The sequence below is a fragment of the Schistocerca piceifrons genome, chromosome 8 (genome assembly GCF_021461385.2).
Source record: "Schistocerca piceifrons isolate TAMUIC-IGC-003096 chromosome 8, iqSchPice1.1, whole genome shotgun sequence".
NCBI classification, from domain to species: Eukaryota; Metazoa; Arthropoda; class Insecta; order Orthoptera; family Acrididae; genus Schistocerca; species Schistocerca piceifrons.
The window spans coordinates 415,381,627-415,396,255 of record NC_060145.1 but is presented as its reverse complement, the minus strand read 5'-3'; the positions used below and the strand labels follow the sequence as shown (position 1 = coordinate 415,396,255).

Below are 14,629 nucleotides of genomic sequence, written 5' to 3'. Positions count from 1 at the left end.
GATATAGATTTGTCTGTTGTAAAATGAGGCAGGTAGCTAGAACCATACCATAAGTTCAGCTTCACTTTGTTCCTGAAGTGTGCATTTAATGAGCAAATTAATAGTTGCTTATTGGCAAATCCTCTCCAACATGATCTGGCTTTATCTCCCAATATTTTACTGTGTGAACTGTTCTGTGTAAGGAGCTCGAATGATCCAGTTTTTCTGTGTGCTTTGAAACATTGCTTCCAGAACATAAGATTCTATTCTGGTATTCACCTGAAAAACTTAAGAACCAAATTCATGATTTCTATGTTAGGATTTGAAATCTTCTCTTGCTGAATATGTGTGTATATGAGTAATGTGGTAAAGGAGAGGTGAACTGTTGAAAAATATTGTAATACTTCATAATTCATTATGTGTTTTTCTTGTTAACAGCATAAATGTCCAGGTGAGAAGACTTGGTGGAGCCTATGGTGCTAAAATTTCACGGAACATGTTGGTTAGCACAGCCTGTGCTCTAGCAGCACATCTTCAGAACAGGCCAGTTCGCTTCATTCTTCCACTTGAAACAAACATGGAATCAATAGGAAAAAGACATGACTGTGCTATAGATTATGAAGTAAGTAAATATGATTTTGTGTTTTATTGCTTAGAAACTAACAAATATTACCTGAGATGTAATGTCTTGTTGTGGTTTCTGAGTTTTTCACAAGGTAATTGAGAAGAAATATTTTTCAGATTTCAGCCCGATCGAAATTCCATTTTTTGGGTCAGGTCAGTCAATATGATTTCTTGCACAGAATGATCTCTTCTGTGCTAATCAGCATGGATTCAAAAAATGCTGGACATGGGAAATTCAACTTGTGCTCTATTTGTGTGAAATCCTGAAAGTCACAAATGAAGGCAATTATCGGGATGCTATATTTCTTGATTGCCAAAAAGAATTTGACTCACACCACTCCAACACTTATTATGGATATATAATCAAATTTATGATTGGATTGTGGATTTCTTGCTAAGCAGGATGTAGCATACGATCTTGGATGGAGAGTCATCAGTGGATGTAGATGTATTATAGACAAACTGCAGGAAAATGTGTTATGCCCTTAACATTCATGTTGTATCTTAATGATGTGGTAGATAATATTAATAGTAATATGTGATTTCTTACAGTTGATGCAGTTATCACACAAATATCCTACCAGAAACATATAATTGTGCACTTTATGAAATGCAAAAATGCAGTATCCTATGATTACACTACCAATTAGCTACACTTAGAATGAGTCAATTCATACAAATACTTGAGTGTAGCAATGTGTAGAGATGCGAAATGTAAATAAGGTCATTCCTGGTTAAGGCAGGTAGCAGACTTCAGATTATTGACAGAATACTGTGTAATACAGATGGTCTACAAAGAAGATTATTCATGAAACGCTTTTGTGATGCATACTAAAATATTGCTTACATGTATTCCAACTGTAAGAAAAGACTAACTGTTCATACTGAAGATATACAAAAAGAGCAGCACAAGTGGTCACTGGTTTGTTTGACTCGCAGGTAAGCATTAAAGAAATGCTGAGAAACCTGAATAAGAAAACTCTTGAAGATAGACACCAACTGTCCCATGAAAGGTTTCTTATGAAGTTTAAGAACAAGCAGTAAGTGAGGAATCTAGGAATATTTTCCAGCCCCCACGTATCACAACTGTAGGAGCTGCAAAGGCAGTATTAGACATTCAATGTGCACAGAGGCTTCCAAGCAATCTTTCCTCTTGCACTCCATCACAGACTGAAGAGGAAGAAATGCTATTATGTGGTACAAGGGGCAGTACCCTGTTGTACGCATTTCAGAGTAGTTTGCATGGTATTGGCATAGATGTCGAAATATTGCACATAAAAACTGAACTTTTGGCTTGACCAGACACCCAGTAATACATCTTTGTAGATCTCAAGTTTCTTACTTGACATGCTGTGCATCCTCCAATTATGGTACATCCCATGCTGTATCCTGAATGAAAGGAACCAGTAATAATAACTGTAACAGCATTTATCAAAGGAAAAGTTTTATAAAACTGGAAATACAGAAGAAATTTGAATTTCATTTGAATGAAGATATGGAGAAGGAGAAGTACATGCATTAGTGCTGAAGTTAATGAAAAGTGAATCCATAAACTTAATCAGGAAGGACAAAGGAAGTAACAAAGATGTGTGAGTGAAAATATGTAGTTAAGAAAGTGAAAATAAATACAGTGTTCAAATGCAAATAAAATGGAGTGAATACAGGAAGCAAATGGGAAATATTCAAGCAATTGGGCTGTTGCAGGATATGGTGGCAGTGTAACAATGCATCTTATTGGAAGCTGGGAGGAGCTTCATGGAGAATTTGTTCAGTGTCAGAATTCTGAAATGTCCTTGGAGCAACAATCATCCATACAAATATTGTCAGACATCTCTGTTTCATACTCATTTTAAGCTGTACATCTTGCCAAACTAACTAATAAAATCTTGAATTAAATGGGAAAGGAGATGGTAATACAAGAGCACATAATCTTAATAACTTAGCCCACAAGCAGAAAGTATTCCTACACTGTTTTTATCAGCTTTTGATGATGATTTTACTGGAACATGAAGTTAACTAGGCTGGTACCAAACTCCTAATTCCTTGGGCCAGCACCTTTACAACATTGTTTTATTCAGAAGAAAATGAAAGTTAGAGGCCTGAAGAAATAAATTAGAAGTGGAAGTAAAAATAAGCTAACAGTCAAGATTCAAATTCCAAACTTGTAACTATCAGTTGTCACCAGTGACTATTTCAATTTTGGTGAAACAAATAAAAACCTGACAGAGCTGCAAGTAAAAAATAAAGCTGGAAGAAAGGAAGCTATGGAGCAAATAAGAAGAAGTGGTATAAGTAGATAGAACTGAGATCTACTTATGTTGGTGCTTTTGTAGCTTAATATATGGAGGAAGAAAATATATATTTCTTGTACCTAAAACACCAAATAAAATATCAGTATACCACCTCTTTCAGTAACACTGATATACTGAGAGAAAATAACAAAAATAAAAAATGGTATAAATATCATGCAATATAAAAATCGTCAATGGCCTTGCTGCAGTGGTAACATTGGTTCTCATCAGATCACTGAAGTTAAGAGCTGGCGGGCTGGGCTAGCTCTTCGATGGGTGACCATCCAGACTGCCAAGTGCTGTTGGCAAGCGGGGTGCACTCAGCCCTTGTGAGGGAAAACTAAGGAGCTACTTGATTGAGAAGTAGCGGCTCCAGTCTTGGAAACTGACATACAGCTGGGAGAGCAGTGTGTTGACCACATGCCTCTCCATATCTGCATCCAGTGACTCCTATGGGCTGAGGATGACATGGTGGCCGGTCAGTACCATTGGACCTTCATAGCCTGTTCAGAAGGAGTTTAATTTAGTTTAGAGTCTTAAGATAAAAATTTGTATACTTAAAATGCCAATATTTAAATAACCCAGAATAGCTAATCAGCTCGATTCACTTGTGACTGATTATGAAACCCTGTGTTATTCTTGACAGAAACAGTTAATTTTAATGACACTTCAATATTCAGTATCGACTTATAGTTGAAATATGAGGACATCCAACTGAAGAAGATCATCCTAAGGTTGGTGTGAAGATCTTATAAGTCCCTACTTGTACCACAAGACATTCATTAGTACAAAATAACACATCATATGAGGGTTGCCTATCATCAAAACATGCTGACCAAAACACTATAACATTTACTGTCATGTACATCAACTGTGAGCACAATAACTTAAGTATGTGTTGCCGTTCTTGAGAGCTTCCTCCAGTGTAGGACTCACACACTTCTTCTTACGCAGACTTGAGCAAAAGGCAGCTGAGCCAAGAGTGTGAACAATTAGCTCAACTAAATACAAGCTCAAAAGAAATGTAGTTGATATGATATAAAGAGATGATCAATTTGATGACACCCTGATATCTGCATTAGGATCTTCAATCTAAAGTATTCACATATTAGAAATGTTTCAGATCATAATAAGTTCTGCAGTAACCATCCAACTTCAAATAATTTTCATGAGATCATACAATGCTCCCTGAACTAAAAAGAAAGTGGATCACCCACGGCCCAGAAGCTGACTATACTGTCTACTGCACCAGTAAGATAATTAGTGACAGGTTGCCCTTAATTCTAGATGATGAGAGAAGACAATGGTTGGAGTTCACACTGTCAGTGATTTACTTATGAAATACACTAATTCAAAAATACTGCATTGCCTTTCTTGGGAGACAGAAATGCAAAACCTCTGAGGCAGTTCTTGTCACATGTGACAACTATTCTGTAACAGCAAATCTTTACACTTTGAGATCCATTTCAACATTATTTTGCTATAATGGAAAATCCTGGCTGGAATATAAACAATGGTAAGAGAAAACTACTTCAAAAGTTGACCTACTGTTACATATTCAGTTTCTTTTTAACACATTGACTACTATGATGCCGCCGATGCCACAGCTGAGCTCTCTGCTGTGATTGCCAGTGGCACGTTGAAGAAAAGGAGAAGATGAATGAGAAGACTCTGAGGACAATGGTGGGAATAGGTGGAAGGATGTGTGGAATTGTGGGCAAAGAGCATGTAGGCAGCAACAGATGAGTTAAGTATGAACTGAGCAGGGCCAAGTGGTAACAGCAAAGCTGTGTAAGATGTTCCCATGCCTGAAGTTCTGAGGAACAGGTGCTAATTAGAAAACTGAAGTCACAAATGTGGTGAAGTATACATGATACATATCATAGATGTAATGACTGTAATAAGTACCTGTTATGCAATACATTTTATACATTGAAGGATTACTTAGCTAAAACAGAGTAGGGGTTTGGTGAAAAATGTTATATAAATAATAATAATAATAGTAATAATAATAATAATAATGATAATGATTATAAAATATCCAACATTCCACATAACACCTTCACTTTATGTTTTTTTCCTTATTTTTTTCCTTTCTAGAATTTCTTACCCCCAAGCTATGCATAGCACAATACTAACACCTCTTCCTCTTTCTGATCTCAACATCTCACTCATTATGGAGCGATACTAACTCAGCTTTTCAGGATAGCAAATGGGAAGTTGCGGTACAGAAAATGGCCCAGAGATCACCAGCGTGTGTGTGTGTGTGTGTGTGTGTGTGTGTGTGTGTGTGTGTGTGTGTGTGTAGTGAGTGAAGTATTATAAAACAATGTGTGTATAGTGTGTGCAGTGGCTGATAGTGAGGTATGAGTGAACAATATGGTATTACATTATTTAATAAGTTATTTGTAAAAAAGTATTGTGTACCAGGAGTAAATCTAATGATTGTCTCTAACTAGAAGTCTGTAAATATATGTGTATATGAATTAGCTTAATTTAATTTGACCTAAATTTGTAAATAGTTTGACGTGTCCTATATCCTTGTGAAAAGAGATCTACAGATGAATAAAGCTACTACTACTACTACTATTTTATCCTCTGGCCTCCCCAAGTGTTAACAGTATTGATACTATTATTGTTCCTGTTTATCATAACTGGCAGTGACAGGCTTATAATACTGATATAGAAAATTGGACAGTGGGTCATGTTAGTTTACTTATGACATGCATTATCTCATAGATAATTCTCCATTTGATGTAGCAGGATCTGCCCAAGGCATTGCTGGAATAGTTGGTCATAGCAGACAGCATAAGACAAGTTAAGTTGTGACAACAGTCATGAGAAAAGGAACTATTAAGTAAACAAATGAATTGATGAAAGACATTAGACCTAATTACTCCAAAGGCTAAGAAAGGTGTGAAAAAGGGGGGGGGGGGGGGGGGGGGGGAACTACTCTGCATAAAAATATCATGTCACTCACAGAAAGAGTTAGTGATATATTACAGGTTCATATATCATTGTGTGACAAGACACACAGGAATAAATCTTTTTTGTTCACATGCTGACAAAGATGCCCCCTGCAAGCTTGCAATAAACTGGCCTGGTCCCACATTAGTGCAGTGAAACAACAGTTGTCGTAAGATGCTGACAAATTTTTCACCACAGTTTAAAACTATGTGACACATTGTGACTGGAACTGATATCTGGTAGTGCTGTCCATGAAAGATACTAGTCTGGGTTTAAGTTTCAGTCCTAGAGACAATTTTAATATGTCAGGATTTCAGTTTTAACAGAGTAAAAATTCCATTCCAAAATCAATACCTACATGGTGGCTAAGCCCTTCTCTGCCATGTCTTTTCTCCTAAAACTGTGGTTATGAAAGAGGAGAGTCATGATGACATCAGAAAAGTCCGCAAAGAACTTATGACAGATCAAAACTTTTAATTAGGTCATGAAGTGCACTGGGATGACCCAGTTGCTAGAAAACTGCCCACAAATGCAAAAATCTGAATTTGAGTCTTCATATAGAGCAAAATTTAAATAAGACAGGATCATCTCTGTGCAGCATTGCTGGGTGCAAGTTTCTATATGAAATGTATTTAACACACATTCCAGGGCATTATGAGACATATGATTTTATTTACAAAGTACAAAATAGTCACACATATATCTTAAGTATGAAAAGAGTTTCACTAGTCATCAACCACATGGGTAGATTTGTTTAAGTGCAAGCAATTTTCACTGTAAAAATATGAAAATAGATTTCACTCATATTGTCTTATAGTTTCTTGAACAAGATGGGTGACTAATCAGTACTTGAAGTTAGTCTACCTGTTGCTGTGAGAGTTCATAAACTTTAGCAAAATATGAACAGGTGTGTGTCCTCATCCAGATTTGCAGGTGATGTATAAGAAGGCAACGAATTAATGACGACTTATATAACACTGTTAGAAGTAAATTCAGTATAGACTGTACAGCTTTATACTATTGTTCCTCACCATAGTACTAATGTTCAAAAATATAATCTAACCTCCTTACAGTTTCTGTCTTATAAATCAGTGGAGATGTAAGAGAATGAATGGATTGACATGATACTGCGGCTCTAACACGAACGGTGAAATGTAAACCCTGTAAATTATAGACTCATATTTGAATAACTGAACCTTTGTTTCTTAGTTGTTTAACATTTGAATTGCAACTGATATTAAAAAATATATATGTTTCTTCCTGTGATGCTAAATAAATTATTATTTTTACAAGAAATCAAAACTGGTAAGCCCAACATTTTCCAGGCAAACTAACCACTGAACAACATCAGTACAGAAACATTGCATTTATCAGTGAAAATATCACCTTTATGGTGAAAAAATGTAAAGATATGATTTCATACTCCATGGTGCATTCATGCCCTGGGCAGTGTTCTGCTATTGCTGATTTTGTGGCCTCTGTGAGCCTAGAACACCTTTGGTGTTTCTCATATCTTATGTCCACTGTTTTGGTGGTTTGACCAATATAAGATGTACTGCATTCACAAGGAATGAGGTGAACCATGTTTTCTTAACTGCAGATCATCCTTGATCTTTCCAAGAAGAGCCCTGAATTTGTTGGCCAGGTGGAACATGTAGTGACGTAACAAGACTGTTACGCCACACGGTAGTAGCCAAAAGAAAGGCACGCTAGACTAATGCTGTAGCCGATAGTGCACGCACTACAGCAGACGGGCGTGAAGTCTGGAACATGAGAACTTATAAATGAATAAGAAGAAAAGTATGTAGATGCTTTTTACTTATCTTTTCTTTATTCCTTGGAATACATCGCTCTTGAATACTAGTAAGCTATAGGCACTGATACAAATGGCTCCTTGCTAGTTCGTAGCCATTAACTTAGCTGATGGCTATTATGTCTCTCGGCTAATGAGAGAGATAGGCTTCGTACAACTGGGCGATAGCTAGGTTCGCGTACAACTGGGCGGTAGCTTGGTTCTCGTACAACTGGGGTCGAGTCCACTCTCGTATCACGAGACCTGCCTAGGTGGTGGCGCTAGGTCTGCGATCACAGTGGCGACACGCGGGTCCGACATGTACTACATGGACCGCGGCCGATTTAAACTACCACCTAGCAAGTGTGGTGTCTGGCGGTGACACCACAGAACACACATTTGCTCTATTGTTTCTGCAAGATTCTACTGATCCTGGCAGAGCAGAGATAGGCCCTGCATGTGGTGGAAAAGCTACTTTCCTGGTCTCTTCTTCTTGTTCCCTTCATCACACCTTCAGTCTGCTCATATAATTGACCTTCATATAGGAAGTACGTCAAAGTTAAAATATGTGGTAAAACATCCAGTAAACTTCCATAAAACCTCTCGCTAATCAAATCAAGTGAGCCCCAGAGTGTTACACTGGTGAACATGGATGCCACATCAAAACTGACTGTGATATCTGCGTCTGTGATACATGAGTTTTTGAGATGTTCCACAAAGTCCAACAAGTTGTGGATGTGGTGGATGCACTATCCCACATATGGTGCTAACATCTTCTTAAGAAAATTATATGTTGGGTAGGTGGCTGTACCAAAGTTGCTCATGATGGCACAGAGCTGTACATCTTTGTGGATTTTGAGTAGTTATATACTCTGAATAGCCAATGGCATTGCCACAGTGGTAACATTGATTCCCATCAAATCACCAAAGTTAATTGCTGTTGGGCTTGGCTAGCACTTTGATGTGTGACCTTCTGGGTCTGTTGGGCACTCTTGGCAATTGGTGTGCACTCAGCCTCTGAGATGCCAATTGAGGCACTACTGGATTGAGAAGTAGCAGCTCATTGTGAACGCTGACAATGGCTAGGAGAGCAGTGTGCTGACGCCATGCCCCTCCATATCTGCATCCAGTGATGTCTAATGGCTGAAGAAGGCTTGGTCAATATTGTTGAGCCTTCCAAAGCCTATTCAGCTGGAGTTGGTCAGTTATATGGTCTGGATGGTAAAAGTACCTTCAATTTCAGTTACTTGACAACTTAATCAGTCCATCCTTTTTCTTTAAATGGAGCCTTATTGTTACTGTTCATAGTATCGGTGGGGTCATATTCTAGTGGATTACAAGCAGAGTCCTCTAGACGTTGATGGTTCTTCAGATCATAGCCAGGCTTCTACAGTATGACTATAGAATTCCCTTTGTTCATGTGTAATAGTAGTGTGCTGTCATCATCCCACAACTTCATGAGGGCCATCTTCTCATCTTTTGATATATTCATTTTGCGTGGGCTAGCTCTGGTTAATGACCTGCTTGTCTCTTTTGGAACCTCTTCTGTCACACTTGAAGGTAGTGTGTTGACTACTTTCTCCACAGAACTGATGAAGCTGGCGACTGGTAGGTCTCTGAGAGTGACTGTAAGGTCAAGATTCCTTCCAAGTATCTTCCGGGTGGCTTCATCCAAAGTTCGATTATGCAGATTTACCGCCTTGTAGCTGTCATGTGTTTGTTCCACTCTGTCGTTCATGTGCTCAAATTTTTCCAATTGTTGGAGTGTAGTGCTGTGCTTGATGGATGCTGCTAGTGACCATGATACACTGTCTGTCCTGTCCAAATCCTCTTGTGCTAAATTGGCTTTCAAGTACAGATGTAGACACAGCAGCTCCCTAGAGGTGACGTCAAGTCTTTGTCACCTGTCTGGATCTTTTCCCTTATCTGAGCAATACTGGCATGATGCTTTATCCTGTTAGCTACCCTTGACACTATATGATGTTTAATTTGGTGAATACAGGTACCACATCTCCTTCTATGCATCTGAGGAGGAAGTTGAGAGAGCTCGCCATCCTCTCTTTGCTGTGTCACAGCTTGTCCAGTAGTTACATCTTTAGGTGCATTTCCTTCCCAGAGGGACTTGTGAATAATGTAAAGCCTTCCCTGAGACTGGCTGCCTGTGTGCAAGGTTCCTAATTTATGTGTGGGTGGAGCCTGGAGTTCCAGCTGCCACCTGTTCCAGACTGAGTGTTACATCTTTTGTCCACAACCACAAGTTGCACTTCTGAGTTGCTCCGGGTGTTCTCTATTCCATTCATACCCACTGAATCTTTCTCCCATGGTGGTGACTCTTCATGGTGTTCCATATTTCTTCTGCACCCATGAAGTGCATTCCCTGCAGTCTCATGGTGCTATAGGTGTTCACTTTGCCGTCCACACCTGCTGCAGCCATCTATCATGGTAATGTCAGATTCCTGGTGTCCCATATTTGGTCCATGCCAATGAAATGCACTCCCTGAAACCTCACAGTGCTGCTAGACTTCTGTGTTGTGTCTGTTCCTGCTGCAGCAGGTGCTTCCATACACCAGTGTTGAGATGGAACACCTGAAACACTTGCATTTCTCTTCAGGTATCTTGCTGACATGCAACATAACTATAGCCTTACGATCATGAGTTATTGGCAGCACATTTGGAATTAAATGACTTGGCTCTCAGTGGCATCAAAGGTATAGTGGGCTTGATTCAATAATGTTTCATTTGGCCTTCATTGAAATAATGTGTAAAGCTCTGGGCAAAAACATGGGTTTGCTGTCAACAAGCAACAATTTCAAATCATACAGCCTGTACTTGTGGGATTTCAATGAAGTTGACAGTCCCTTCTCTCACACACGCATATAGGTGTTGCTCTCAAGGCCTCTCTTAATGAAGATTGAGAGGTTTACATGTCTGCCAGAGACAGATCCACTAAAGGACATCTCTGCAGTAAGTGTTGCCAGCACTCCCTTATTATCATGAATCATATATTTTGGAGTACTATATAGCTTCACCACTGACATGTGATGGCAGTTTGAGTATCAATTGTTCCCTCACTTCACAAGGACCCTAGGTATACACTGCATCAAAACCACTGCTTACTATCCAGCAGCAGACAGCAAAGTTGAATGATGGCATTGCAACATCAAGGCAGCATTAAGAGCCTGACTTTCAGATGACTAGGTTGATCTGCCAACAATTGTAATGGGTCTCCGTGCTTATGTGATTCCAGAATGTAATCGTACCACTGCAGAAATGAAATGACTTAAGGCACAGCAAGTAGACTTCCAATTGATTTTTCCATCCAACACCAGTGGAGTGTGGCATCCAAGCTATCATTTTCAAATTGCACAGAAGATGGTATCATTTAAACCAACAAATGTTCAACATTTGCCTTCATCCATCCTGAACTCATGACCTCTTCATGTAGGTACATAGGACATGATACTCTGAAAAAATCTCTACAGCCTATCTATTGTTGACCAAATCTGATACATTCATGGTCTGATCAACATTTTGTTATTGGAACACCACTGGCCAGAAGACCATTCTATCAACAGAGCCAAGCCAGCCTTTCTGCTGAAGAACATGGATCCCTGACCATCCATATCAGATTCAAGTAAACAGTGAGCTCCAGTCACCAAAACTCCAGAGTGTCATCAGCCAACGCAAAATGTGCTGCATGTTCTGGACCTTCTGTGCACTTTCCAAAGAAATACCTCAATGTCATCAATCTGGAAGGCGTAATATGTTGTCGTAACTGACACAGTTAAATGTGTGTGTGGTGTGGAAACATTCCACGTGGGAAAAATATATCTAAAAACAAAGATGATGTGACTTACCAAACGAAGGAGCTGGCAGGTCAATAGACACACAAACAAACACAAACATACACACAAAATTCAAGCTTTTGCAACCAACGGTTGCTTCATCAGGAAAGAGGGAAGGAGAGGGAAAGACGAAAGGATGTGGGTTTTAAGGGAGAGGGTAAGGAGTCATTCCAATCCCGGGAGCAGAAAGACTTACCCTAGGGAGAAAAGTATGTGCGGTTGGATATGGGTGTGTGTGCGAGTGTATACCTGTCCTTTTTTCTCCCTAAGGTAAGTCTTTCCGCTCCCAGGATTGGAATGACTCCTTACCCTCTCCCTTAAAACCCACATCCTTTCGTCTTTCCCTCTCCTTCCCTCTTTCCTGATGAAGCAACCGTTGGTTGCGAAACCTTGAATTTTGTGTGTATGTTTGTGTTTGTTTGTGTGTCTATCGACCTGCCAGCACTTTTGTTTGGTAAGTCACATCATCTCTCTCTCTCTCTCTCTCTCTCTCTCTCTCTCTCTCTCTCTCTATATATATATATATATATATATATATATATATATATATATATGTGTGTGTGTGTGTGTGTGTGTGTGTGTGTGCGTCTGCATTCACAGTATTTTCCTTTGTGTGGTGCTACATAAATAATTATTTTTAATAGAACACACACTACTTCCGGTGATGATCAAGGGTTGTGTTTTGTTTTATATTTGTTAAAATTGAATTTCAGCAATTGATTAATTCAAATCTGCATTTCTTTTTAGGTTGGAGTGGAGGATGATGGAACCATAACATACATGGAAGCAAACATGTACCATAACTGTGGGGCTTCAGCCAATGATGCTCCTGGTCTTTTTGCCCTTGGCCATCTAGAGAACTGCTATGACAAAAGTACATGGAAAGTGACAGCTAGTGCTGTCTTCACAGATTTACCAAACAACACATGGTGTAGAGCTCCAGGTTGGTTAATACATTTTCCTCGTTATCAGTTAACCTGGCTTCATTTCATTTCCTTCAGTGATAAATAAGACAGAAAAAGACTTTTCTTTTGCTTATAAATCATCATAAATAAAGCAGACATAGTTAAACCAAAAGAAAAACAAACGCTAAAATAAAGTATTTCTTACTTTTATGACTGGAAACAAAAAGCAAATCTGTTGAGTGGCAAAAGAAAATAATTGAGATGCAAATGAGGAATGAAATCACGTCTATGAACTTTGAGAGCCATTGAGCTACACAGACAGTGTGAAAACTGAAATTTTCGTAGGTGCAGGCCATCTTACAACAATACTATAAACCACCCAGGTAATGTCGAACCTGCTTAGAGAATTTCCTAAAGCGTGTCTGACATTACCTGAATGACACCATTCCTGGATTATGGATTGGAAGAGTGAGAGCAGAAGATGAACTTCATTGCTGGTGGCCTCCCAGGTCCCCTGACTTCTCCCCTTGTAGTTTTTATCTGAGGGGTTATGTAAAGGACCGCATTTTTATCCCCCCATGCCTGACACTCCTGAAAGGCTGCAACGTTGTGATGCTGAAGCTGTGAATCTGATAACAAGAGACCAGCTGCTCTGTTTGTGGCAGGAAATGAGTCACAGTTTTAATATTTGTCAGGTAACACATGATGCTCCCACTTACTGCATAAAAAATTCAACTTTTCTCTTTCCAGGAATGTTGGAATTACATTTCTATCTTTTGTAGTTTGGCAGCAATAAATGTTTTAGCCCCCCATGAACCATAGACCTTGCTGTTGGTGGGGAGGCTTGAGTGCCTCAGCGATACAGATAGCTGTACCGTAGGTACGACCACAACGGAGGGGTATCTGTTGCGAGGCCAGACAAACATGTGGTTCCTGAAGAGGGGCAGCAGCCTTTTCAGTAGTTGCAGGTGCAACAGTCTGTATGATTGACTGATGTGGCCTTGTAACAGTAACCAAAACGGCCTTGCTGTGCTGGTACTGCGAACGGCTGAAAGCAAGGGGAAACTACAGCCGTAATTTTTCCTGGGGGCATGCAGCTTTACTGTATGATTAAATGATAATGGCGTCCTCTTGGGTAAAATATTCCGGAGGTAAAATAGTCCCCCATTCAGGTCTCCGGGCGGGGACTACTCAAGAGGATGTCGTTATCAGGAGAAAGAAAACTGGCGTTCTATGGATCGGAGCATGGAATGTCAGATCCCTTAATCGGGCAGGTAGGTTAGAAAATTTAAAAAGGGAAATGGATAGGTTAAAGTTAGATATAGTGGGAATTAGTGAAGTTCGGTGGCAGGAGGAACAAGACTTCTGGTCAAGTGACTACAGGGCTATAAACACAAAATCAAATAGGGGTAATGCAGGATTAGGTTTAATAATGAATAGGAAAATAGGAATGCGGGTAGCTACTACAAACAGCACAGTGAACGCATTGTTATGGCCAAGATAGATACGAAGCCCACACCTACTACAGTAGTACAAGTTTATATGCCAACTAGCTCTGCAGATGACGAAGAAATTGAAGAAATGTATGATGAAATAAAGGAAATTATCCAGATAGTGAAGGGAGACGAAAATTTAATAGTCATGGGTGACTGGAATTTGAGTGTAGGAAAAGGGAGAGAAGGAAACGTAGTAGGTGAATATGGATTGGGGCTAAGAAATGAAAGAGGAAGCCGCCTGGTAGAATTTTGCACAGAGCACAACATAATCATAGCTAACACTTGGTTTAAGAATCATGAAAGAAGGTTGTATACATGGAAGAAGCCTGGAGATACTAAAAGGTATCAGATAGATTATATAATGGTAAGACAGAGATTTAGGAACCAGGTTTTAAATTGTAAGACATTTCCAGGGGCATATGTGGACTCTGACTACAATCTATTGGTTATAACCTGTAGATTAAAACTGAAGAAAGTGCAAAAAAGTGGGAATTTAAGGAGATGGGACCTGGATAAACTGACTAAACCAGAGGTTGTACAGAGTTTCAGGGAGAGCATAAGGGAACAATTGACAGGAATGGGGGAAAGAAATACAGTAGAAGAAGAATGGGTAGCTTTGAGGGATGAAGTAGTGAAGGCAGCAGAGGATCAAGTAGGTAAAAATACGAGGGCTAGTAGAAATCCTTGGGTAACAGAAGAAATACTGAATTTAATTGATGAAAGGAGAAAG

General features: G+C 39.3%; 1 protein-coding gene across 2 annotated transcripts in view; it reads left to right on the top strand.

Annotated features, from left to right (window-relative positions):
• The window catches only part of LOC124711115 (indole-3-acetaldehyde oxidase-like), a 253,340-nt gene that overhangs the window by 202,283 nt on the left and 36,428 nt on the right, over positions 1 to 14,629 (top strand). For both annotated transcript variants that reach the window (XM_047240979.1, XM_047240978.1), the window contains 2 exons: positions 418 to 601; positions 12,246 to 12,441. In XM_047240979.1, coding sequence (XP_047096935.1) covers positions 418 to 601; positions 12,246 to 12,441 — 380 coding nt within the window. The remainder of the gene's footprint in view (positions 1 to 417; positions 602 to 12,245; positions 12,442 to 14,629) is intronic.